Source organism: Bos grunniens, chromosome 3 (assembly GCF_055505025.1).
Source record: "Bos grunniens cultivar Pamir isolate PY7600 chromosome 3, Bosgru_T2T1.0, whole genome shotgun sequence".
NCBI classification, from domain to species: Eukaryota; Metazoa; Chordata; class Mammalia; order Artiodactyla; family Bovidae; genus Bos; species Bos grunniens.
This window is the reverse complement of record NC_141167.1, coordinates 68,502-94,203: the sequence shown is the minus strand read 5'-3', so window position 1 is coordinate 94,203 and position 25,702 is coordinate 68,502. Positions and strand designations below refer to the sequence as shown.

Below are 25,702 nucleotides of genomic sequence, written 5' to 3'. Positions count from 1 at the left end.
AAGTGATTCCCAGGAGGTCCATCCACTGAGCCGAGTTTGTCTGTTTTCAAGCAGCCCTTTAAATCCCTGAGGCCAGCGCCCCTCTCTCACCGCATAAAATGTCCCCCCGTGTGTCACTGCTCCTCATCAACATGGCTGCTGCTTTTATAATCAGTCTTCAGATATGGTCACCTGATTCTGTTATTTTTTATTATGCTGAAGTCAATCAAGTGTTTTATATCTTACTAGCATATTAATATGTCAGATTCAGAGAAATAATTCAAGTATGAAGTCAACTGATTATCCTCCTATCCATATGAAGTATATAAATATAATCTCTGGGAGTTGGTGAAGGACAAGAAAGCCTGGTGTGCTGCAGTCCATGGGGTCGGAAAGAGTTGGACATGACTGAGTGACTGAACAATGATAAAGTATTATCTCAATTGATAATGAATGTACAGTGCATAGGGAAAAGTGGGAGAAAAGTATTTTAAAACTTGGATCAAGCTTAGCTAATAAAATTAGCAGTTGCAAATGTTGTTTGAGGGAAGAACATAATGAATTATGAATTAGGAAATTTTCCTCTTATGTGAAAGGAAAACAGCAAAAGTCACAGAACATCCTCATGAGTAGATATATTTATTTATTTAGAAACTGCTTATTTTCTGTCAATCAATTTCCATTTTAAGAGTTTGTGGGGTTTCCATAATGGCTCATGGTAAAGAATCCTGCCAATGCAGGAGACATGAGTTCAATCCCTGGTCCAGGAAGATACCATGTGCCTTCAGAGGAACTAAGCCTGTGAACCACAACCATCAAGCCTGTGCTCCACAGCCTGGGGGCCACAGCTCCTGATCCCATGCTCTGCCACCACTGAAGCCTGGGGTCCCTGGGGCCCACGCTCCATAACAAGAGAAGCCGCTGCAACAAGAAGGCCAGGCACCACAACCAGAGTGCACCCTGCTCACCGCAACCAGAGCAAACCTGTGCAGCAGCAAGGACCCAGCACAGCCCCCACCCAAGAAAAGAGCCTGTGAAAGAACAGCTGAAGCCCACGCAGTGCTGTGCCTACCCATCCAGTGGCCTGAGCAGTGGGCGCTGCAGGCCAGCCTTCAGGGGGATCTGCGGAGTAGGCAGCGAGCTCGCTGCCCGCCTGTGGACTAGGCCAGCACCTCAGATCCAGTAGCGTTGCACTCAGCTGCTGAACTGACCCATTCACGGTGAAGTCCTCCTTGGTCAGAGCTTGCTCAGCTGGCACCTGCTCTTCCCTTTTAATCTCTTCAGAATCTGCAGATGTAGAGATCAGGCACGACCTCCCAAGAGTGTTCACAGGAAACGGTGCCGCGCACGGGCAGAACTTCCCGGGTGAGCATCCGCTAAGTCAGACCCACCGACAGCTCCCTGGTTGCCGGGAATGGGTCGTCTCCAGAGTGCAGAGGAGAGTCCGTGTCACACAGACCGATGGTAAGAAGTTCACATACATGCCTCTGGGAGAGGCCGGCGGTCAGCCCTGGCCTCGTAACCACCAGGAGTCTTGGCTCCTGGAAGCTGCCTGGGTCTGGTTAGTGGAGGCTCCAGGAGCGAAGCGGCTGACCAGAGGAGTGGCGGCAGCAAACTGCAGCTCAGCTCGCTGGCGAGGGTTCCTGGAGGACGCAGCAGGGACAGCAGCTGGGTTTTCAGTGGCAACGATGGCATGAGCTGCCTACAGAAGCTTCTCCCAGGTTCTCTTCGGATTCCTAGTGTAGACGCCGTCACTTTTCCTTCTGTAGATGTACTGCTCCGTTGGGAAGTAAAGGTCGGTGCTACCTAAGTGGGCCCCTGCTGCAAGGAACGTGATGACGTCGTCCTTCATTTGCCGGACATCAAGGACCGAGGATAGTGTAAAAGATTCACTTCCCGTTATGACAAGAATCCAGACAGTGCCCTATGGACCACTGTCTGGGTAGCGTGGGAAAAGCCTGAGAAGATGTTTTAGAGAAGCCAGATAATCTTTCTGATAAAACAAACTTGACTTTCATTCAGTTTGTAGAAATAACGCTGTGAGTTTTATTCTTTAGAGGTTTAAATTCTTTTATAATGTCTTGGCATTTCTGAGAAACTTATAATACATGTACAAGATTCAAGAACCTAGAAATATAAAATACTTCATATTACATTGTTCTTCCTACCGCCTCCCTTCTTGTCAAGGCCCTGCTGCTTCCACAGTCAGCCACGTGTTTTGTTTCTCAGGAATAGCTTCTGGAGGTTTATTTATTTTTTCTAAGTATTTATTTGGCTCTGCCCGCGGGACCTTTGCCATGGGAACTCTTAGCTATGGCCTGTGGGTTCTAGTTTCCTGACAAGGTATTGAACTCAGGCCCCTACAATGAGAGTGCAGAGTCTTAGCCCCTGGATCAAGAGAGAAGGCCCAGAATGTCATTTTATGGATACACAAGCAACTATGAATATCTATTTCTTCTTCACTCCACATGTGGTGCTAATGGTAAAGAACCCACCTCCCTGTGCAGGAGACATAAGGGACTCAGATTCAATCCTTTGGTCTGGAAGATCCTCTGGAGCAGGAAATGGCAACCCACTCTAGTATCCCTGCCTGGAGAATCGCCATGGGCAGAGGAGCCCGGTGGGCTACAGTCCATAGTGTCAAAAGTGTGGGACATGACTGAGTGACTGAGCACAACCACATTTAAAACCATACATGGTCACATACTGTGCACAATGTTTTATGGTATCTTGCTTATATTCAGCTGACAATATCTTGGGGAATATTCTCTCTTGGAACACTATTTTCCACAAATCAATCCAGTGAATAGATGATGTACTATAATACGCTTTACTGGTCCACATTGGAATAAACACTAATATAAAATGATATCTTGACATCACAAAAAACTATGTAATGCATAACCTTAGCCTAATTTATTCCATTGCAGGAAATTGTATCAATTTCTAATGCATATGGAATTTCTATAAATCTAATGGATTTGTAGCCTGAAGTATTTCCAACTGAAATATAGCATCTGATAGGATGTTGCTGGTAAACTAGCACGTTGCTGGATTTCCCCCCCTCCCCCACTCCACCAAGGAGCTATGCAATGATCATTTCTCTTTCCTTAAGACTCAACCTCTCCTCTCCCAGATTTCTCCCTTATCTGTTTTCAAAAACATTCTCCAACCTCTTCTGCCCTTGTGACTTCTCTATAATCTGCTCCTCTTCTTAGCACTGTCCTTCATTCTCACACCCTCATTGCCTGGTCTGGTCTCTACCTGCCATCTCAACATTGCTCATCATTGCTCCACCCACTCCCCTAGAGATGGTATCAATACGGCCAGATAGATGGTTGAGTATAGAAAAATGGTTCATGGATGATACTGAATCACTGAGCCTGGATGAGAAGGAGACATCCACAGGGGAGTCTAAGGTAGCTGGGGAAGAAGGAGAATTTAGGTTTTATCTGTGGTCTTCATTCAGGGGAAGATACTACAGGGCCCACCAGGGAAGGAGAAGTCAGAGTCAGAGGTAAATACTTGGGAGGTGGTGTCCAGAAATTCCAGCAGGAGCTCTGGAGAGAAGAGTGAGGGAGAGCGCCTGCTGTGAAGCTGCTGTGAGTGTCGGGCAGGGACACACACGGGGCAGCAGAGAAAGGAGCAGGAAGGTGATAACAGGCTTCCCGAGGGAGGGAGGGTGTCATGGTGATAGTGATGTGCACAGAGTTACACATGTCACGGAGATGAGGGAGGACGGAAAAGAGCCAGTGAGAGGGAGGGCGGATGCAACTAACACATCCTGTACGCTGTTTCCTGAGAGGCCAAGAGCAGAGGCCAAGAGAGAGGCTGAGCCAGAGCACAGGACACAGTGAAGGAGACATGAAAGTTGATAAATAAAAACATAGGTGTTCAAATCAAGATTGTGTTAAAACCCTCTTTTAAGGAATACAGTTGGGGTTTTAAGGAACTCCTTTTAAGGAATATAGGAATAAAATTGCAGGTGAGATGATATTAATTCTTAGATGGTGATTCACAAGAATGACTCCCCTGCCTAAAGAGTGACACCATCAGAAGCAGTTCTGTGCAGAGGAGAACGGGGAGACGGCACAGCACAGTGGTGGAGACACATGGTCGATGGAGACTCTGGGCCTTCACGGGACGAGGGGGGTCCTGTAGACCCCATACGCCGGTGTGCTGAGAACATCGAGCAGGAGTTACTTGAGCCATTGAGAGTCACTGTACTTGAAGGGGTTTTTGTTTACACATAATTTTATTTCTTTTTGGCTGCCCTGGGTCTTCTTTGCTGCCTGCAGGCTCTCTCCACTTGTAGCGAGCAGGGCCTGTGCTCTAGTTGGGTGGTTGGGCTTCCCGCTTTGGTGGCTCCTCTTGCTGTGGAGTGCTGGGCTCTAGGATGCCTGGGCTCAGTCTTTGCGGTGTACAGACTTAATTTCTCTGTGGCATGAGGGATCTTCTGGGGACCAGAGATTGAACCGGTGTCCCCTGCACTGCAAGGTAGATTCTTAACCACTGGACCACCAGGGAAGCCCCTGTACTTGAAGTTTTCATTGGAGCTACCTAAAACATGATAAAAGTGATCTCAGCAAAAGGGGGAAGGAGCAGTGAGTGCACGGCCTGCCTTCCACCAAAGAGAGCCTGCTGGGTTTGCACAGACCCCTTTCCGTTTCTGAACCACACTTGCCTCTTTCTCCACCTAAAAACCACACATCTCTTAAATTCTCCAAGCAATCTTCCTAGTGGCTTTCTTCCATGGAAGTAGAATTTCTTTTTTTTTTTTCTTTCTTTTTTTACTTTTATTTGCATTTATTTTTTGCAGCATGTATTCCCAAGCCATAACTTTTTGTTTCTTCAGTTTCTTTTTTTCTTCTTCTTTTTTTTTAAATTTTATTTTTAAACTTTACATAATTGTATTAGTTTTGCCAAATATAAAAATGAATCCGCCACAGGTATTCATGTGTTCCCCATCCTAAACCCTCCTCCCTCCTCCCTCCCCATACCATCCATCTGGGTCGTCCCAGTGCACTAGCCCCAAGCATCCAGTATAGTGCATCGAACCTGGACTGGCGACTCATTTCTTACATGATATTTTACATGTTTCAATGTCATTCTCCCAAATCTTCCCACCCTCTCCCTCTCCCACAGAGTCCATAAGACTGTTCTATACATCAGTGTCTCTTTTGCTGTCTCATACACTGGGTTATTGTTACCATCTTTCTAAATTCCATATATATGCGTTAGTATACTGTATTTATGTTTTTCCTTCTGGCTTACTTCACTCTGTATAATAGGCTCCAGTTTCATCCACCTCATTAGAACTGATTCGAATGTATCCTTTTTAATGGCTGAGTAATACTCCACTGTGTATATGTACCACAGCTTTCTTATCCATTCATCTGCTGATGGACAAGGAAGTAGAATTTCTACGCAAAAAATTCTATGCAATCTTTCTATGTGAATATCAGAAGAAGGTGAACATTTTGTTTGAGGTTATGGTTCTGGAAATTCAGAATTAAATATATTTCAGCTCACATTGGCCAAACATGCTATACCTGGCCTCAGCCTCCTGTATTTTAGTTGGCTCACTGGTGTCATTAAGGTCCTGGGATCCCTCTAGCCCCTCAACTACTTCATCCACCTCCTATGGCATGGCAAAAAGAAAAAAAAGGCTCTCTGGTACCATTAATATCCCTGTTGATTGCAGATCCTGTGATCTTGCTGGTGCCTTGACTTACTGCAGCTTCCTAAGTCCTTACCTAGGATTTGTTGGCATAAAGTTCAACCAGGAAAAGCAGAAAACAAAACCTGTTTTAATGTGTCTCTTGATATTTGGTTTTGTTTTTACATTTGCAAGAGCAAAACAGAGAAAATGAAGCAAAGGATACTTTTAAACATATATGGTTAACTGATTTAGAATTACTGATTCAAAGAGTGTCTGTAAAAATAAAATGTGACTTCCACTCCCAGCTTTAAGAGGAACAGTATCTGAACTTCCTCACCTGGCACTGGTAATTAGAAAGCTGAACAAAATACTGGGAACAACTGTTTTCAGATCCTGGACAGCAGGCCATGCAGGACTAAGTTCCTAGAGTGAAGATGGATGCACAAATCCATCTGAAAACTCCTGGCTGTCTGCCTTCAGGCAATTTCCATGTTGCAGGTACAGGGAGGGGGACCCAGATGCAGCCCAGCAAAGCCCTGATCTGAGAACACAAGTGAGCCAGGGAGGTGCAGAAGGTGATATGTGTGGGGCAGGGCATCTAAAAGAGAGCTACTCAGACAGAAAGAATGATTACAAGTGCCTAATGAGCCCATTGAGTCTCTGTCATCTGATCACACGCAGGTGAAATTTCCCAAGGCTGGGCAGGAACAACTTTTGAGGAAAGAATTATTACTGGAGAGCTGTGCATTGAGTGGGATCAGATGCCATGATCTTAGTTTTCTGAATGTTGAGCTTTAAGCCAACTTTTTCACTCTCCTCTTTCACTTTCATCAAGAGGCTCTTTAGTTCCTCTTTACTTTCTGCCATAACAGTGGTGTCATCTGCATATCCGAGGTTATCGATATTTCTCCTGGCAATCTTGATCCCAGCTTGTGCTTCTTCCAGCCCAGCGTTTCTCATGATGTACTCCGCATATAAGTTAAATAAGCAGGGTGACATACTCCTTTTCCTATTTGGAACCAGTCTGTTGTTCCATGTCCAGTTCTAACTGTTGCTTCCTACAGGTTTCTCAAGCGGCAGGTCAGGTGGTCTGGTATTCCCATCTCTTTCAGAATTTTCCACAGCTTGTTGTGATCCACACAGTCAAAGGCTTTGGCATAGTCAATAAAGCAGAAATAGATATTTTTCTGGAACTCTCTTGCTTTTTTGATGATCCAGTGGATGTTGGCAATTTGATCTCTGGTTCCTCTGCCTTTTCTAAAATCACCTTGGACATCAGGAAGTTCATGGTTCACGTATTGCTGAAGCCTGGCTTGGAGAATTTTGAGCATTACTTTACTAGCGTGTGAGATGAGTGCAATTGTGCAGTCGTTTGAGCATTCTTTGGCATTGCCTTTCTTTGGGATTGGAATGAACACTGACCTTTTCCATTCCTGTGGCCACTGCTGAGTTTTCCAAATTTTCTGACATATTGAGTGCAGCACTTTCACAGAATCATCTTTTAGGATTTGAAATAGCTCAACAAATAGATGGGGAAACAGTGGAAACAGTGGCTGACTTTATTTTGGGGGGCTCACAAATCACCGCAGATGGTGATTGCATCCATGAAATTGAAAGATGCTTACTCCTTGAAAGGAAAGTTATGACCAAACTAGACAGCATATTAAAAAGCAGAGACAGTACTTTGCCAACAAAAGTCCGTCTAGTCAAAGCTATGGTTTTTCCAGTAGTCATGTATGGATGTGAGAGTTGGACTATAAAGAAAACTTAGCAGAGAAGAATTGATGCTTTTGGACTGTGGTGTTGGAGAAGACTCTTGAGAGTCCCTTGGACAGCAAGGAGATCCAACCAGTCCATCCTAAAGGAGATCAGTCCTGGGTGTTCACTGGAAGGACTGATGCTGAAGCTGAAACTCCAATACTTTGGCCACCTGATGTGAAGAGCTGACTCATTGGAAAAGCCTCTGATGCTGGGAGGGATTGGGGGCAGGAAGACAAGGGGACGACAGAGGATGAGATGGTTGGATGGCATCACCGATTCAATGAACATGAGTTTGGGTGAACTCAGGGAGCCTGGTGCACTGCGGTTCATGGGGTTTCAAAGAGTTGGACACGACTGAGCAACTGAAATGAACTGAACTGAATGCATTGAATAATGTGCAACATTCATGTGAGGCGGAGAATCCTCACCAGCCAGAGTGAAGAAACCTCCTTGAATACATGGGGCATTCAACTGAGATGGAAAATGCATATATTAGAGCTGAAACTAAAAAAAAAAGAGAGAGAGAGAGAGATGAAACTAATCACAAGCCTTAAAATAAAGGGCACATAGAATTCTACTAACAAACCTTAGCAATAATCCTCAAACGTGTCTGTTATGAAGGTAATCATTTCCTACCAGGAAAAAGCAAAATTAACACTTTCAGGAATCATACAAAGAAAACAAGCCAAAAGACATTTCTATCACCCAGGAAACTTCAAGACACTTAGGGGTCCTGTGTCAGGCAAGAGGTCCGAAGTATATTTCATATTACCTCATACCCACCCACAAAAATGAATATAAACCCCTTTATATACACTGCAAATATACGAGAATATTCAAGAAATTGACTACTTTCTGGAAAAATATGAATTCTCAAGACCAATATTTAAAGCAGCTGTAACAAAAGAAAAATAAGCAAGGAAGGCTATAAAATAAAATTTTTTTCAAGAATTACTTCTGAAAATCATGTGAAGGCTATGCAAGCAAAGAACAACTGACTACAAAAGCACCACATAATTTTAGAGAATCAAGAATAGAGGAACAGAAGAAATCTGTATTTTGTGAACATAATTTAACCCTGATAGGAGTCGGACACAACTGAGTGACTTCACTTTCACTTTTCACTTGTGTGCACTGGAGAAGGAAATGGCAACCCTCTCCAGTGTTACTGCCTGGAGAATCCCATGGATGGAGAAGCCTGGTGGGCTGCCGTCTATGGGGTCGCACAGAGTTGAAGCAACTTAGCAGCAGCAGCAGCATGAGAACTTGACATAAGTGACATAAAACAAAACGACACACCAATTTTACCTACTATTCTTGGTCTCCTAATCCATTAAATGCTCATTAATGATATATGAATCATTGCAGAGAAATTCTCCATCTCTAAAAAAATTTAGGTTTCCTCACAATTTTTGTTCCTTTAAAGGAAGTCAAGCTGTACAGTCTAAGAAGTGCTTGCTCCAGAAGATGTGGAATATATATACAATGGAAAATTACTCAGTCATAAAATCAAATGAAATAATGCCATTTGCAGCAACATGGATGAACATGGTGATTTCACTTTAAGTGAAGTCAGACAGAAAGAGGCAAGCATCGTATGACATCACATATGTGGAATATTGAAGAATGATACAGATGAACTTATTTACAAAGCAGAGGTAGAGTCACAGACATAGAAAACACGCTTATGGCTACCTAAGAGGACACGGGGGTGTGGGGAGAGGTGAGTTAGGAGTTTGGGGTCAGTACGCACACACTGCTGTATGTACACCAGGTGACATAAGGAGCTGCTGTGTAGTGAGGGAGCTGTACTCAGTATCTTGTGACGACCTGTAACCAGAAAGAATCCGGAAGAATATATAGTGGCTCAGTCGTGTCCAAGTCTTTGGGAGTCCAGGGTCTGTAGCCTGCCAGGCTCCTCTCAAAGGACGGGCCACAAGGAGCTGGACACAACAGAGGGACTAACCACACAAGTCCTACTCTGCTCGTTCTTAGCCAACTTGGAGAAAGACATGACGCCTTATCAGTGCTGCAGTAAGTTTTGCTCTAAGATGCTTTCCCTGTAGGGAACAATTTGAACATATTCTGAATTTCAGTTGTGCTTGGAAGTAATTTTGCCGGGAGAAAGAGTTGGTGAAAGAAAGCACAGCTGACCCAGAGGAAACTAACCAGGCAGGAAAACACAAAACACCGCTTAACACACAATCAAACATTAAACTGATTGAGGACATCGTGGGAAGTGTCCTAGATCATTCTCCATTTGTCCACACTTAATTGAGTGTGCTCAGTTAAGACACTCTGTGTCTAGAGTGTACTGTCATTCTTGGCTAATTTAAAATATAGTGTATTAGTAGGAAATTGCAGGCATAATAAGGCAAACAGATCAGGAGATAACTGTCCTCGAAAAGAGAGTTGATGACTTACAGTTCCCAAGAGGAGGGACAGGCCACACCATTGGGCCACACGGGAAAGGACCGGACTTGTCCGCAGATTGAGGGAAGGGAATTAGGTACAGGGACCTTTACTGTGACTCCTCAGGAGGAACAGTGAGCTGGGTGTGCAGGCTGAGGACTGGCTGGTGCACGTGATGTTAGCGGCCATCCTTGGTGTCTGCCTCTGGGTGACAAGGGAAGGGGACAGTGGCTCGGAGCGCATTTTAATTGTCACCTCCTCAGAGACACATCCCCATGTGCATCTGTGGTGACAGCTCCCCCATGTCTCCTGCCCTTACCACCTTGGTCCTTCACGGCACCAGGGCTGGCCCTGTCTGCACCCGCTGGGGCTCATCACCCATCCGTCCTCTGTCCCGGGACTCCTTTCCTCCCCACCCTCCCACCGCCCCAGCTCCTCTCTTCCTGCTATGCCGTGTCCCGCCCTTCACTCCATGGAGCTGATTCTTCTACAAGCTGTTCTGTTTATTCCTTGTCTCGCTCCACAGTGTCAGCTCTGTGGGAGCAGCAGAATCCTTTCTTTTTAAAGTGTGGTGGTTTTCTGTCTTACTCTCCTCTTGAATGTCAAGGACTGTGAGGTGTCGTGGCTGGGTCCCTGCCCCCAGCACAGGCCTGGCACAGAGCACATGCGCTCTCAGCATTTGGGAAGAACCAGCAGTGGTAAGCCTTGTTGCTGCCCCCCAGGGGACTGTTAAAAACAAGACAACAGCCCCAGAGGAGTTGCTTAGTTAGGAACCATGCTAGCAAAATAGATGATGTAAATGCAGTTTTGGCTCTTCCAGAAATGAAATCTTGAACCAGTCAGCCAGGAATCTTCTGATTATCACTAGTTAAGTCATCTGCCTGAGAAAGCTTTACAGCCTTTAATGGAAAGTAACCTCACAGTAACCACTTGGATTCTTTGCCCAGTACAACTTCCTTGTTTCTGATCCCTTATGCCTATAAAAGTTTTTTATTTTGTGCAACTCCTCAGAGTTTCTAACTGCTAAATTGGATGCTGCCTGATTCATAAATCTTTAAATAAAGGCAATAAGATTTTAAAATTTTACTCAGTTGAATTTTATTTTAATAGGGCATATAGCTTATTTTGGAGATGGCAATGGCACCCCACTCCAGTGCTATTGCCTGGAGAATCCCAAGGATGGGGGAGCCTGGTGTGCTGCCTTCTATGGTGTCGCACAGAGTTGGACACGACTGAAGTGACTTAGCAACAGCATAGCTTATTTTAAGATTATATTTGGCTTTTAAGAGATTGTTATAGATTCAATTGAGCTTACTGTGAACGATGTCAGATTCAGGATCTCCGAAGATGATTTAGCTTCAGGACCAAGGACCAGGATTGATCACTCAAGAGCGTTTGTGTAGCAGAGTTTTGAGACAGTGGAAAAAAGTCATAGAAAGCTTCTGACATGGACAGCAGAAGTGGGTGGAGAGTGCCCCCCTTGCTAGTGTTAGCAAGGGAGGTATATACTTTTTAAATTAGTTACTACAATAAATCAAAAGAATGTCTCAAGTTTGTGAAAGTTTTACCAGACCCACTCCCACAATTAGCATTTTAGGATAACAGGATTAGATTTTAACAGAAAGATCCTACGAGACCCATTCCCATAATATATATTCTAAGATGTCAGGATTAGTCAGAAGGTTTTCAGAAAGGAGAAACTGTCCTCAAGCAGGATACATTGTTCTTATATGATCCTTAGTACAGAGTTTAAGTGGCTCAGATGGTAAAGCATCTGCCTACAATGTGGGAGACCTGGGCTGCATCCCTGGGTTGGGAAGATCCCCTGGAGAAGGAAATGGCAATGCACTCCAGTACTCTTGCCTGGAAAATCCCATGGACAGAGGAGCCTGGTAGGCTACAGCCCATGGGGTTGCAAAGAGTCAGGCATGACCGAGCAAATTCACTTTCTTTCACAGAGTTTAAACTGAGTTGTGTAATCATCACTTCTGGGCCTAAAGAAAGAAAGAAAACAAAACAAAAAAATGTTTTAAGTGACTAAGACTAAGGAATGTAGAGAACAAAAGATGTTTGTCCTTTCCTCCTCCTTGAGAACTCCAGACCCTCTCTCCTTGGCTTCCCCCAGACTTCTTATCAACCTGCTTAGGAATTGACTCTCTCACTTTGAGCACCTCTTCAGCCTGTGAGCTCCATGAGAACATCAGGCCAGAAAGAGAAAAGACCTTGAGTAAATGTTATGATGACTGAATAGCTGTACAGATAAAATGACTACACAGAGTCCATGAGAAGGTTACATTCACTGAAGATTAGCTTTTTCTTCCTCCTCCCTCCCTCTTTCCAGAACAGAAGTTCAAGGGATATTATATCACCCTCACCTCATAAGGGACTCCAGTGGTCTGGGTGAGTTTTATCTTTTCTTTATTTTTACACTGGAAGACATTTCATGACTGTACCCCTCAAAACTGAGAAAATTACTACTTGAGGGGCAGGAACACTTCATGTTGTCTGAGTCAAAACAGAACACTACATGAACATAGGATATTGAGGAGGTGGCTGGGCCCCTGGGCAGCTGGAAGTAGGGAAACAAAGGCAGAGGGGTGCTGTTTCCACCTCCCTCCTCCCAACATGACACACTTGTCCCTCTTTGTACTTAATCAATCCGATCCTGATTATCTGGAGATTGACATGTCTGCTGGCAGATGGTGTGGTCTTAGGTCACAGCATTAAGGCCACCAGCCATCAGTTCTGAGCTGTTTGCCAGACCTAGGACAAGTCTTCAGCGTCTTAGATCTGCTGTTTTTATCCCTAAGCATTGACAGCGGTACTACCTGTGTGAGGGCCCAGAGGCAGAGGCATCAGCACTTGGGATTGGTCACTGAAAGGCTGCAGCCCCGTGAAGGCTGCCCCTAGAATCCCACCTGGAACACGAGTGGTACGTGCAATATCTGGATGAAGCAGTGAAGATGTCAGCGAGAGACACTCAGTTGGTGCCAGGACAGCATTGAATTAGAGCACTGGGCTTTTCTCCACTCACTTCCAGAGGGTCAGGCCCTATTGCCACTGGCCACATACCCTGAGTGATAACCATCTCCTGGGAACTCCAAGTCACAGCCTGATGGCTGGGCCTCCACAGGGCTGAAGGATGTGTCAGGAGCGGTTTGTCCACAGATGCTGGGCACCCCAGGGCTCTGACAGGGGCTGGTGAGGCTGGCATGGCAGGGCCCCACAGCACAGGGTATTGGGGTGCCTGGTCGGGGCTGCCATCATCTAGGGCCATGCCACCATGAAGGCATCTGTTAATTTCTGAGCTCAGAAGCTAAAGCAAGGTTGAACCTGATTAGTACTTGGTTGCAAGACCACCTGGAAAGACCAGGTGCTGTGGACTTTCCCACTTGTCTCTCCTTTCATCTCTCTCTCCCTTTGCTACCACCGCCCCCACCCCCCACCCCCCAGCACAGTTGGGCTCTCCTTTGGCCACAGGGAGCTGCACCTATTGTTGAGTCTTGGCCTGGGTGGGTGCTGTTGGGAGTTCTGACAATGGGCAGCACAGTTGGGCTGGCATCCTCTGTGCTTGCTGGCTGCTGTGGGTTGGTGGGCAGGTTGAGTGCCTACAGGAAGGCAGTACTTTATGCCATGGAACTGTCTGCATAAAATGGTTCTCATGGTGACATTGGACCTCTGTGTATTTTCCACATTAAAAGAACTGTAGCATGTCTGTGTGTGTGTGTGTGTGTGCATGTGTTAAAGACTTAGGAAAATTCTGAAGCCAAACAAAAAATTGGATCACATGATAAAATATGAATGAGCTTCAAAAACATGACACTGTGTAAGAAACCGGACCTAAATGGCCACAGTTGTACAAACCCATGTGCTTGAAATACACCGAATAGGCAATTCCATGAGGATGAAAGAGTGAGGAATGTGGAATTAAAAGTGACTGATTAAGGAACACTAGGTGTCTTTGTAGGGAGATAAAATATAAAATATTCTGGGTTAGATAGTGATGATGGCTACACAACTATAGAGATAGGCAATCACTAAAATATAGTGCTCAAAGGAGAATTTTTTGGTATATGATATATATCTCAACTTAAAATGATTAACTTGATTTTTTTCAAAAATAACAAAACCCATGTATTATCCTCAGTGCTTTATTTGGTTCTCACTCTAAGCTCTGTAGACATAAACAAACATGCCTGTGTCTGTGTGTGCATGCTCAGTCGTGTTTGACTCGTTGTGACCCCACAGCCTGCAGATGGCCAGGCTCCTCTTTTCATGGAATTTTCCAGGCAAGAATACTGGAGCGGTGGCTGTTTCCTACTCCAGGATATTTTCCCGATCCTTCACTGTTTCTTCAGAATTTGTCTCCAGAGCAAGGAGTCAGCCACCACCACTCGCCTAGGCTGAGACTCAGGGCACACAGAGGAGTGGGACGCGCTCTGGTGGGAAAGAGGGAAAGCATGTCCTACTCAGAACGTGTAATGTGGGGAAGCCGGAGGCAGGCTGGGAGGAAGAGGGCCGTCCCAGGTGACTGCTTAGATGACAGATTTGGTTTCCCCCAATTGGTACTAAATTGAAAGGAAGGAAAATAAGAAAGGTGGCAGTCACCCACCACGCACTGAATCCTGGAGCCCATTGCTGCAGGGGCTGGGGTCTGGCTTTCCAGGTCGGCTGTTGCAGGGCAGGGCCTCATGGCTGGAAGGAGAGGTTCCCCAACTTCACAGTGTATGAAGAAAGTTCTTCATTTCAATATCCTTCTCTGGTCGTCTTCAATTGGATACTCTGTGGATAAACTTGAAACTGTTTCTTAAATTAACTGCAAACAAAGGTAATAAAAACATTATTGTTGAGTTACAATGATAATGGTGATTTTCACTATAATTAATTTCGAGATTTCTCATTGAATACCTACATTACAGTTCATATATTAACAAGAATCAGGCCATGTGGTCGACCTCGCCACAGTAGCCACCAATCTGTCGGCTTTGTGATCCTCACACAGATGTATCCGCGTCTCATACCCGGGAAACACAGCGCCTCCACACAGACACCATCCTTTCCACTTCTGAGCCCGAGGAGAATAGAAGGGACGCCGGGCGCCCCTCGAATAGATGCAGCCCGACCCGCAGGAAACCCATCTGCGGAGTCCTGAGCACGTCACCGGGAACCGAGGCCGCCTGGGAGCAGCCTCAGCGCCGCGAAGGCAGCGGGACGACCGTTCCCCCAAGGTGGCAAGGAAGCGCTTCCGGGCGCCCTTTGGGGAGGACGGGCGGCCCGTGGTCCCTTGCGGTGCCTCCTGTTCTGGACACCAGGGCCGGCCCTCTCCGGGGAGAGGACACACGTTTGTGAATCGGGACTATCGGGGTCCATGGGGGAGGCTGGGAAGACTGGACATGTCTGCGTGCATCCGTGTGGTCCGCACCTCCGGGCGAGTGGGAAACATCGAGAGGCTGTAACTCCGCGGACGCCGGCGCCATGCCCTTTCCTGCTCGCGCTCAGCTGCCCCGGCGGTGCCCGCGGGCAGAAGGGGCCCCGCGGCGCGCTGGTCCACCGGGCCGGGCAGCGACACCGACCGACACCGACGGACACCGACCGACGCCGCCCGCCCTGTCCGCCGACCTGCAGCCCGAATCTCCGGCGACAGCAGGCTCTTCCCGGGTCTCATGACACCGGGAACGTTGCCGCTGTCACCCCGGCCTCTGGAGCTCTGCCCCGGGCTTGGTGGCCGAACCGTAGCCTTCGCGGGAGTCGCCAACGTTCCCCAGGAAGGGACCGGCTCACGGCGGCCGCTGGGTGGCTCCCGACGGGAGGCGCACACGGCCCCGGGCGGACCCCTACCCTTGGGAGGCCAGAGCGCAGCGGGGGCCGTTCTTACGCCCGGGACAAGCCGGACTGGGAGCCGGCTCCCGGCCCGGCGGCCCGGCAGGGCGCGGAGACCCAGACAACAGACAGGAGGACGGGAGCTGGGAAGACCTCCCCGGGCAGCTGCGGGAGAAGGCGCGCTCCTCAGCGATTCCCGAGGCTGGGACCCAGGCGGCCCCAGAGGGCAGGTCCCTGCTCCAGGGCGGACTTAGGAATTTAGTGAAACTTAGACTGTGGGGACTGTAAAACTGAAACCATGAAGTGATTGGGTAAAAACATGTATGAATGATTTTTATTCTGTGGAATAAAAAGAATGGAATCATGATACAACATTTAAAAAAAAAAAAAAAGTCCAGAAACTATCAAAGAAATGAATGATAAACAGCCATAAATCCACCTTTTCATATTCCACACGGAAGGTCCAATGATAACAACTCAGCATGGGAGGAACATTTGTGCAAATACTTGTGTACTAAGATTGTTGATATTAGTACCACTCAGTATAAAAACAGAACATTCAGGAAACAGCCATTAAGAGGGATCTAGGAAGGAAATTTGTGTCGGTACTGACTTGGAAAGATCTGTATGATGAATTGTTGGATAAAAATAGCCAAGTTATAGGATTTCCACTGGTGTTAAAGAAAAAATATATACATTTGTACATTTATCTTTAAATGAACTGAGATGGAAAGGCAAATGAATTAGAACAGCTAAAGCAGTTTTATAAAAAGAATACAATCTTTCCCATAGGTTGGCACCTGGTGCCAGAAAGAAGTGTCTTCAGAAATCAAAAGGAGCCACACCGCCTGCTTTTCTGCCTCCTCCTCCTGTGGCCTCCAGGCAGGCAGCTGGCATCCTAGCCCCTTAAAGTCACTGCTCCACTCAGACAGACGCAGATCCAAGGAGGGGTTGGTATGACCTTGGCTCTGCAAACTTGGGCTCCTCAGCCTCTTGCCTCATCCTGGGAGCCCCCAGCCAGTCAGTCATCACCCCAGTCTTCCCCACCAGAGGCTACTGGCCCCACTCTGCAGGGGGCAGCCCTTGTCTCTATGAGCTCTGAGCTGTTTTCCCAAAGGAAGGATTTTCCCTTTGCACCGCAGGTATGAAGCAAGGGGATAACTGACTTTTTGCACCTGAACCCATCGCACACTTTGTCCTCACATCTGGCCCCAGTTATGCCCATGAGGGTAGAAGAAGGCCATTCCCTTTACATAGGAGGTGTGAATCAACTGGAAGCCTGAGCTTTCACATCTGGAGCTTTCATACACGTTTTGTATGCATTGAGCTCCTGAAGACACAAGACAGAGACAGGGTTAGGCCTCTTAGTGTGGTGTGGCCATTGCTCTCATAAAATATCCAGGGTCTCTAAGCAACACCAGGGTGGCAAGAATAGGGAAGCATGAAATCATTCAAGCCACACACACACACACACACACACAAAGGAGGGGCTAAAGCAACCACCTGATCCTAAGGGAAAATGCAACTCTGGAATCAAACATGTCAATGTGTTATGCAGATGTAATATCATGAAAATGACCTGATTCTTTAAAAAATTTTTAATTATGAATAAATATTTGATGTCCTTGTGTTTATTCTGAGATTATTGAGACTAATATGGCCAGATATACATTACTTAAAAAAGATTTATTTCATTGGGAAAAATTTACTAAAATTTTACATTTCTTCAAGAAAAATTCAAGCAGAGAGTATTGAAAATACTATGTTTCTGTGAGGACCTGTGAGCGAGGCCACTACTTTTGTTAGGTCAGAGAGGGCAACGACCAATGTTATAAGATGGATGATGGCAAGGTGAACGCCTGTGACGAGACCACTGCCCTGAGCCAGAGCGCCTACGTCCTGTTCTACGCCCGGGAGGGTGCGTGGGAAGGGGGCGCTGGGGGAGGGGCAGCGGCCCCCGTCGGGGCTGACCCCACAGAGCCCGGGCAGCCTGCAGGAGACGCCAGCGGCAGAGCTCCTGGGTCGGAGGAGTCCCCGGGGGACACAGAGGTCGAAGGGATGAGCTTAGAGCAGTGGAGACGCCTGCAAGGACACAGCCGACCGAAGGCGGCCTTGGAGCTGCGGAAGGTCCAGTCTGCCCTGCCTGCCGGCGCAGTCGTGATTCACCAGTCCAAACACGGAGGAGGGAGAAACCGCACGCCGCCCCAACAGGAGCACGAGCGGCTCGACCGTCCCAGCACGGACACCCCGCCTCCGGGGCCGAAGAACGTGGGCAACGGCCCTTGTGCCAGCGGGAGGGCCAGAGCCACCAAGGGGAAGAACAAGAAGCCGCGGCCGTCTCTGGGGCTGTGGCGGTAGGTCGGCTCTGACGCACATGCGTGCAGACGCCCAGGCACACGCTGTGTGCGGCACGCCCTGTGTGACGCCCCAAGAGTTCCGACGAGGAGCGAGTTCCTCTCGGCCGTGTGCGTGAAGCAGCCTCCTGGGAAGAAGCGGGGCCTGGAGTGTGCCCGGGGTCTCGGTGTTCACTTGGGACGGGCTCGTGCCTGAGCGGCTGAGCTCTCGAGGGCTGGCTCTGCTGGGAAGTCGCTGGAGAGGATGGGGTGATGGGGTGCATGAGCGGGCCTGGGCACGGTCCGAGGGCCTCCCACTTCTGCGAGGGTGGGAGAGTCCTCTCGGGATGGGACTTTGGGTGTGGGTTTGCCTTTCGTTCCCCGTCCCCGTTGCCTGGCCGCACCGCTGGCCTCGGGTGAGTGACGCGGCCTGGAGACGCCTCACAGAGCGCTCACAGCCCGCCGAGCAAGGAGAAGATCTCGGGAGCCCTTCGGGGGGCAGGGAAGAGCGGGTGCAGGTCCATGAACCGTCTCCTTCCGGCCGGTCAGGCTCTCGAAAATGCCCCAGACGTCGAGAGGCGTCCGGGGAGAAGACGGGCAAGCAGCCTTTATGGGTGTCTGTCCTTGGGAGGCCTCGTGCTACTTGGCGGAGGGTCCGGCAGGAATGAGGCGGGGATGCGCGCGTCCCCGGCACGACGCTCGTCCGCAAAGATCCCTGGGGCTCCATGTCCGGTGCAAGGAGTACGCTGGAGAAGCTCCAAGTGCCAAACAGGAGAAGCGATCCACAAGGCCATGAGCACCGCCACCAGCACCACCAGCACCACCAGCACCAACACGAAGGCCAAGGGGAGAGAGGCAACCCAACCAGTCCCAAAGAAACTTCTCCACCAGCATCGCACCGGTGCCTGAGTGGAGATATGTCGCGCCACGTTCATTTCTGAAAGCAAAGGTCCTCCCCGCACTGAGGAAAGACCCGAGCCTACCCTAGATTGTGATAGCAAGACAACTGGACTTCCGACTCTGCCCGTCCTGTCTGGCAGTCTCATCCAGCTGGGCCCCGGGCAAACGCCTCTGGACGCGAGGAGATGCGGCCGGCCTCCAAAGTGCCTGGGGCGGTGGGGAAGCTGTCCTCCCCTAGCTGCTTTCTCGACTGCCTCATGGGCCCGTGACCCGCTGGAGGGGCACCTGAGGCCCCTTATCGACCACCTCTTGCGTTTTTCTTTCTTTGGCTTGGCTGATGGCTTCAAACCCCAAACCCTCCATCAAACGGCAGACCGGGAATTTGCGATGGAACATCTCCGACCTCGAGGGCCAACTCTGGCTCCTGACTGCGCTAGTCGGCGTGGCAAGGAACAGAGAACGTTCCGATGGCTTGTTTCCCCCGCATGGCTACCTACGCCGCACCATGCCCTCCGCACGTAGAGAGGACAAAGAATGATGAGCAGTATCTTCCCCCGAGAACACGAACAAGCGTGCCCTGCACGAGGAAGCGGAGCCACCCACGGTCCGCCCTCATCATCACCACGCATCTTCCTCCGCCCCATCGTCTCAAATGGACTTACTGCTTGCCCCATCCACACCCTCTGAAGAAGGAGGAGGAGGAGGAGGAGGAGGAGGAGGAGGAGGAGAATGTCGATTGGGGTGGCGTGACAGAGGGAATGGGAAGGTGGCCTTATGCTGGGCGAAATCCGTGCAAAAGAGAGAAAAATCCTGGCTGATCTCGCTTCTCTGTGCCATGGGAAGGAGGTAAGGGGACAGCAAGGGTGTGAGCACTTGGATCATAAAGCACAAAGCGGTAGGCTCCTAGGATGGGATGGGGGGAGCGGGAGGTGGGAGGGGTGCAATAGGCTAAGGAAGAAAACGGGGTCAGGGCCCTTCTTTCCTAGTAAGGACCAACGGAATCAACACTCCAGCTATGGTAAACCTGTGGACGGTCAAACCCCCATAGTCCTGGAAGGCAAGCATAATGTCCAGGACGGGAGAGCAAACAAACACACATGTCACACACCGAGAAGGAAAGCAACAGTCATCCTCCTCCAGGAGGGAAACCTTTTTTATACCTTGATTTATACCGCATTTTGAGCCCCGGAATTCGAAAGACGACTGTATGAGTCAACTAGTGTATATAAAAGAGAGAAAGAGAATAAAAGCAACAAAAAAATAACAAAATGAACACAAAATTTTAAAAAAAGTTTAAAAATAAATGGAAAAAAAAAAAAAAAACTCAAAAAACCCTAAAACACCCAGCAGGAAAAAAAAAAAAAAAAACAGTAAATGATAAAGGAAGAAGGAAAAGGAAGAAAAAAGGGCAGCGGAGAGAGAAAAGGAGCTGCAGAAATGAATCCAAAGTTGCAGGAAGCCTATGCCTTTCTAAATGAGCTCGCTTTGGGTCTTGAGCAACGGCCCTGAAGGGAGAAAAGCATATGTGGCCCTCTGCTGGCATCTTTTGGTGCTAGGACCCTGAACGCTAGAAGAGTGTCCAGTGAGAACGCATGGAAATTGGGGAGGACCTCGCTGGAGCGCAAAGTTGAGGCAAGGGTTTATTGTTGTCCGGGGAGGGGTTGTCCTCAGGCAGGGGTCTGGGGTCGGGAGACCCCTAAAGGGGAGAGGTTCGGTGGGCAGACATATGTTTCCACACGTGTGTTAGGATGTGAATGGTGAGCCCACGGAAGTCCTGTGCAGCCGGCATTTGTGTGCTGAACTCGGAAGCCCCGCAGTGAATCTCTAGCGGGCAAGGCTGGAAGGCCCAATGCCCCCGAATCACTTGCATCCTGAGCCCTTTGGTCCAGGGGGTCAGGTCGGAAGTGCGTGTGGGGCCTCGTCAAGGGGAATTCCCCGAGAAAAGTGTGGGTGGTTGGATGGCGGGAGTGGGAGTGGGCACGCCCTCGGCCGCCTCAGCCAATGAGGAGCCTGCACGTGCGGGGGTGGGGCTGTGGGGAAGCCCCCAAAGGCCCGAGGGGGCGGGGCCCAGGCCCTTTTCTGGAGCCGGACCGTCTGAGGGAAGGAGGCGTCGGCGTGCAGCTGCAGGTAGGAGATGGAAACCCTCGTGGGCCTTGGGTGCAGAGCCCCGGGGGCTGCTTCTGAGCACGGGGGAGGTGTGTGTCCGTCTCCGTTCGACGTCTTCCCCGGAGGGCAAGGTTGTGGGCCCAGCGGCGCTGGTGCGGATGCCCTTCGGGGACCCTCTGTCCCTGAGGGGCCGTCGCCGGCGCTTGGGCGTCCCCAGCGGGGTGACTTGGCTCCTGGGTCGGCAGGGCTGACGCCTGGCCAGAAAGGCGCCCTGAGTTGGAAGGGGCCGTGGGGGGTGGGGGCTGGGCTTCAGAACCTGGGGAACACCTGCTACGTGAATGCGGCGCTGCAGTGTCTGAGCCACACGCCGCCCCTGGCCAGCTGGATGGTGTCCCAGCAGCACGCCGCCCTCTGTCCGGCCCGCAGCGCCTGCACGCTCTGTGCCATGCGAGCTCACGTGACCCGAGCCCTCCTTCACGCGGGAGAGGTGATCCGGCCCCGCAAGGACCTGCTGGCGGGCTTCCACAGACACCAGCAGGAAGATGCCCACGAGTTTCTGGTGTTCACTCTGAATGCCATGCAGCAAGGGTGCTTGAGTGCATCCCAGCCGTCGGGCCATACCTCCGAGGACACCACCGTCATCCGTCAGATCTTCGGCGGGACCTGGAGGTCTCAGATCCAGTGTCTCCGCTGCCTCGGCGTCTCGGACACGTTCGACCCTTATCTGGACATCAGCCTGGATATCACGGCGGCTCAGAGTGTGGAGCAAGCTCTGAGAGAGCTGGTGAAGCCCGAGAAGCTGGACGCGGACAATGCCTATGACTGTGGCGTCTGTCTCCGGAAGGTGCCTGCCACCAAGAGGTTGACTTTGCACAGCACCTCCCAGGTCCTGGTGCTGGTGCTGAAGCGGTTCACACCGGTGAGCGGGGCCAAAAGGGCTCAGGAGGTGCGCTATCCCCAGTGCTTGGACCTGCAGCCCTACACGTCTGAGCGGAAGGCAGGGCCACTGGGCTACGTGCTCTATGCCGTGCTGGTGCACTCCGGGTGGAGCTGTGAGCGAGGACACTACTTCTGTTACGCCCGAGCGGGCAACGGCCAATGGTATAAGATGGACGATGCCAAGGTGACCGCCTGTGACGAGACCGCTGCCCTGAGCCAGAGCGCCTACGTCCTGTTCTACGCCCGGGAGGGTTCGTGGGAAGGGGGTGCTGGGGGAGGGGCAGCGGCCCCCGTCGGGGCTGACCCCACAGACCCCGGGCAGCCTGCAGGAGACGCCAGCGGCAGAGCTCCTGGGTCGGAGGAGTCCCCGGGGGACACAGAGGTCGAAGGGATGAGCTTAGAGCAGTGGAGACGCCTGCAAGAACACAGCCGACCGAAGGCGGCCTTGGAGCTGCGGAAGGTCCAGTCTGCCCTGCCTGCCGGCGCAGTCGTGATTCACCAGTCCAAACCCGGAGGAGGGAGAAACCGCACGCCGCCCCAACAGGAGCACGAGCGGCTCGACCGTCCCAGCACGGACACCCCGCCTCCGGGGCCGAAGAACGTCGGCAACGGCCCTTGTGCCAGCGGGAGGGCCAGAGCCACCAAGGGGAAGAACAAGAAGCCGCGGCCGTCTCTGGGGCTGTGGCGGTAGGTCGGCTCTGACGCACGTGCGTGCAGACGCCCAGGCACACGCTGTGTGCGGCACGCCCTGTGTGACGCCCCAAGAGTTCCGACGAGGAGCGAGTTCCTCTCGGCCGTGTGCGTGAAGCAGCCTCCTGGGAAGAAGCGGGGCCTGGAGTGTGCCCGGGGTCTCGGTGTTCACTTGGGACGGGCTCGTGCCTGAGCGGCTGAGCTCTCGAGGGCTGGCTCTGCTGGGAAGTCGCTGGAGAGGATGGGGTGATGGGGTGCATGAGCGGGCCTGGGCACGGTCCGAGGGCCTCCCACTTCTGCGAGGGTGGGAGAGTCCTCTCGGGATGGGACTTTGGGTGTGGGTTTGCCTTTCGTTCCCCGTCTCCGTTCCCTGGCCGCACCGCTGGCCTCGGGTGAGTGACGCGGCCTGGAGACGCCTCACAGAGCGCTCACAGCCCGCCGAGCAAGGAGAAGATCTCGGGAGCCCTTCGGGGGGCAGGGAAGAGCGGGTGCAGGTCCATGAACCGTCTCCTTCCGGCCGGTCAGGCTCTCGAAAATGCCCCAGACGTCGAGAGGCGTCCGGGGAGAAGACGGGCAAGCAGCCTTTATGGGTGTCTGTCCTTGGGAGGCCTCGTGCTACTTGGCGGAGGGTCCGGCAGGAATGAGGCGGGGATGCGCGCGTCCCCGGCACGACGCTCGTCCGCAAAGATCCCTGGGGCTCCATGTCCGGTGCAAGGAGTACGCTGGAGAAGCTCCAAGTGCCAAACAGGAGAAGCGATCCACAAGGCCATGAGCACCGCCACCAGCACCACCAGCACCACCAGCACCAACACGAAGGCCAAGGGGAGAGAGGCAACCCAACCAGTCCCAAAGAAACTTCTCCACCAGCATCGCACCGGTGCCTGAGTGGAGATATGTCGCGCCACGTTCATTTCTGAAAGCAAAGGTCCTCCCCGCACTGAGGAAAGACCCGAGCCTACCCTAGATTGTGATAGCAAGACAACTGGACTTCCGACTCTGCCCGTCCTGTCTGGCAGTCTCATCCAGCTGGGCCCCGGGCAAACGCCTCTGGACGCGAGGAGATGCGGCCGGCCTCCAAAGTGCCTGGGGCGGTGGGGAAGCTGTCCTCCCCTAGCTGCTTTCTCGACTGCCTCATGGGCCCGTGACCCGCTGGAGGGGCACCTGAGGCCCCTTATCGACCACCTCTTGCGTTTTTCTTTCTTTGGCTTGGCTGATGGCTTCAAACCCCAAACCCTCCATAAAACGGCAGACCGGGAATTTGCGATGGAACATCTCCGACCTCGAGGGCCAACTCTGGCTCCTGACTGCGCTAGTCGGCGTGGCAAGGAACAGAGAACGTTCCGATGGCTTGTTTCCCCCGCATGGCTACCTACGCCGCACCATGCCCTCCGCACGTAGAGAGGACAAAGAATGATGAGCAGTATCTTCCCCCGAGAACACGAACAAGCGTGCCCTGCACGAGGAAGCGGAGCCACCCACGGTCCGCCCTCATCATCACCACGCATCTTCCTCCGCCCCATCGTCTCAAATGGACTTACTGCTTGCCCCATCCACACCCTCTGAAGAAGGAGGAGGAGGAGGAGGAGGAGGACGACGAGGAGGAGAAAGAGGGGGATGACGAGGAGGAGGAGGAGGAGAAAAAGGAGAAGAATGTCGACTGGGGCGGCGTGACAGAGGAAATGGTATTTTCGGCTTATGCTGGAGGAAGTCCGTGCAAAAGAGAGAAAAATCCTGGCTGATCTCGCTTCTCCGTGCCATGGGAAGGAGGCAAGAGGACAGCAAGTTTGTGAGCACTTGGATCATAAAGCACAAAGCGGTAGGGTTCTGGAATGTGGTGGGTGACTTGGAGGTTTGAGGGGTGAAATAGCCTAAGGAAGAGAGCGGCGTCAGGGCCGTTTTTTCCTAGTAAAGATCAACGGAATCAACCCATCATGTATGATAAACCCGTGGACGGTCAAAGCCCCATAGTCCTGGAAGGGAAGCATAATGTCCAGGATAGGAGAGCAAACAAACACACATGTTACACACCGAGAAGGAAAGCAACAGTCACCCTCCTCCAGGAGGGAATTTCGTTCATTTCAGTTCAGTAGGTAACTCGTATTCCTCTCTTTGCAACCCCATGTACTGAACTTGCCAGGCTTCCATATCCAATACGTAGTCTCAGAATTTAGTGTGTCTAATATCCTTTGTGTTGGTGGTACCATCCTGCCATCTCATCCTGTGTTGTCTCCTTCTTTTCCTGTCTTCAATTTTTCTCAACATCAGGGTCTTTTAAAATGAGTCAGTTCTATTCATCAGATGTCCAACTTATTGGAGTTTTACCTTCAGTTATCAGTGCTTCCAGTGAACATCCAGGACTCATCTGCTTTCTGAAGGACTGGCTTGATCTCTTTGCAGCCAAGGTGCTCTCAATAGTCTTCTCCAACACCACAGTTCACAAGCATCAGATCTTCTGCGCTCAGCTTTCTTTATAGTCCATTTCTCTCTTTCATACATGCCTATTGGGAAACCATAGCCTTAACTAAAAGTACCTTTGTTGGCAAAGTATTGTCTTTGCTTTTTCATATGCTGAGTTGATTAGTCATACCTCTTTTTCCAAGGAGCAAGCATCTTGTAATTTCATGGCTACAGTCACCATCTGCAATGATTTTGAAGCCCCAAAATAATATAAGCTGAGTTCTCCACCACAGCAGCAGAGAGACTTTGAGGCAGAAACCCCCAGATAAGCCATTTCTAGCTCACAGACTGTGAAGAGTTTAATAGGCAAAGTTTATTAGTGCAGTCTTGGAGTAATGCTGCCAGAGAGGAACAGAAAGCACCGTCTACCAGGAACCAGGAACTGACTTCACCACTCACCACCATCTCCTACCAGCCTCCCTCCAGAGGCAACGCTCACATTCCTAGCCTCACCTGGGCATCTCACTTCTGCCTTCATGTTTCTGTGTAAGGGCTGCCTGCTCTCAGACGTGCTTCTCCTAGAATTGTGCAGGCCCAGCTCCTTCCTTCATCCTGGTCACCGCAGCAAGGCCTTTTAGACCCTCTTGACCAGTGACTCCAAGCCCTCCCTCACAACGCCCTTTTTTATTTTCAGAAGAGCACT

At 50.4% G+C, this 25,702-nt stretch overlaps 1 protein-coding gene and 1 pseudogene across 2 annotated transcripts in view; one reads left to right on the top strand and one right to left on the bottom strand.

The window, feature by feature from the left end:
- Positions 1 to 599: 599 nt before the first annotated feature.
- Positions 600 to 25,702, bottom strand: part of LOC147374744 (small ribosomal subunit protein uS2 pseudogene) — a 41,004-nt pseudogene continuing 15,901 nt past the window's right edge. The window contains exons 2-3 of the transcript XR_015154234.1: positions 14,427 to 14,630; positions 600 to 2,106 (exon numbers count right to left, since the gene is read on the bottom strand). The product of XR_015154234.1 is annotated as a small ribosomal subunit protein uS2 pseudogene (transcript). The remainder of the gene's footprint in view (positions 2,107 to 14,426; positions 14,631 to 25,702) is intronic.
- LOC147374745 (ubiquitin carboxyl-terminal hydrolase 17-like protein 6) lies at positions 20,365 to 23,845 on the top strand. The gene has a single exon (XM_086373798.1). The coding sequence runs from the start codon at positions 21,002 to 21,004 to the stop codon at positions 22,601 to 22,603; it is 1,602 nt and encodes a 533-aa protein (XP_086229924.1). The 5' UTR covers positions 20,365 to 21,001; the 3' UTR covers positions 22,604 to 23,845.

Bases quoted from the DNA above. Each gene is read 5' to 3' on its own strand.
- LOC147374745 (XM_086373798.1), top strand. From the start codon at position 21,002: ATGGAAACCCTCGTGGGCCTTGGGTGCAGAGCCCCGGGGGCTGCTTCT.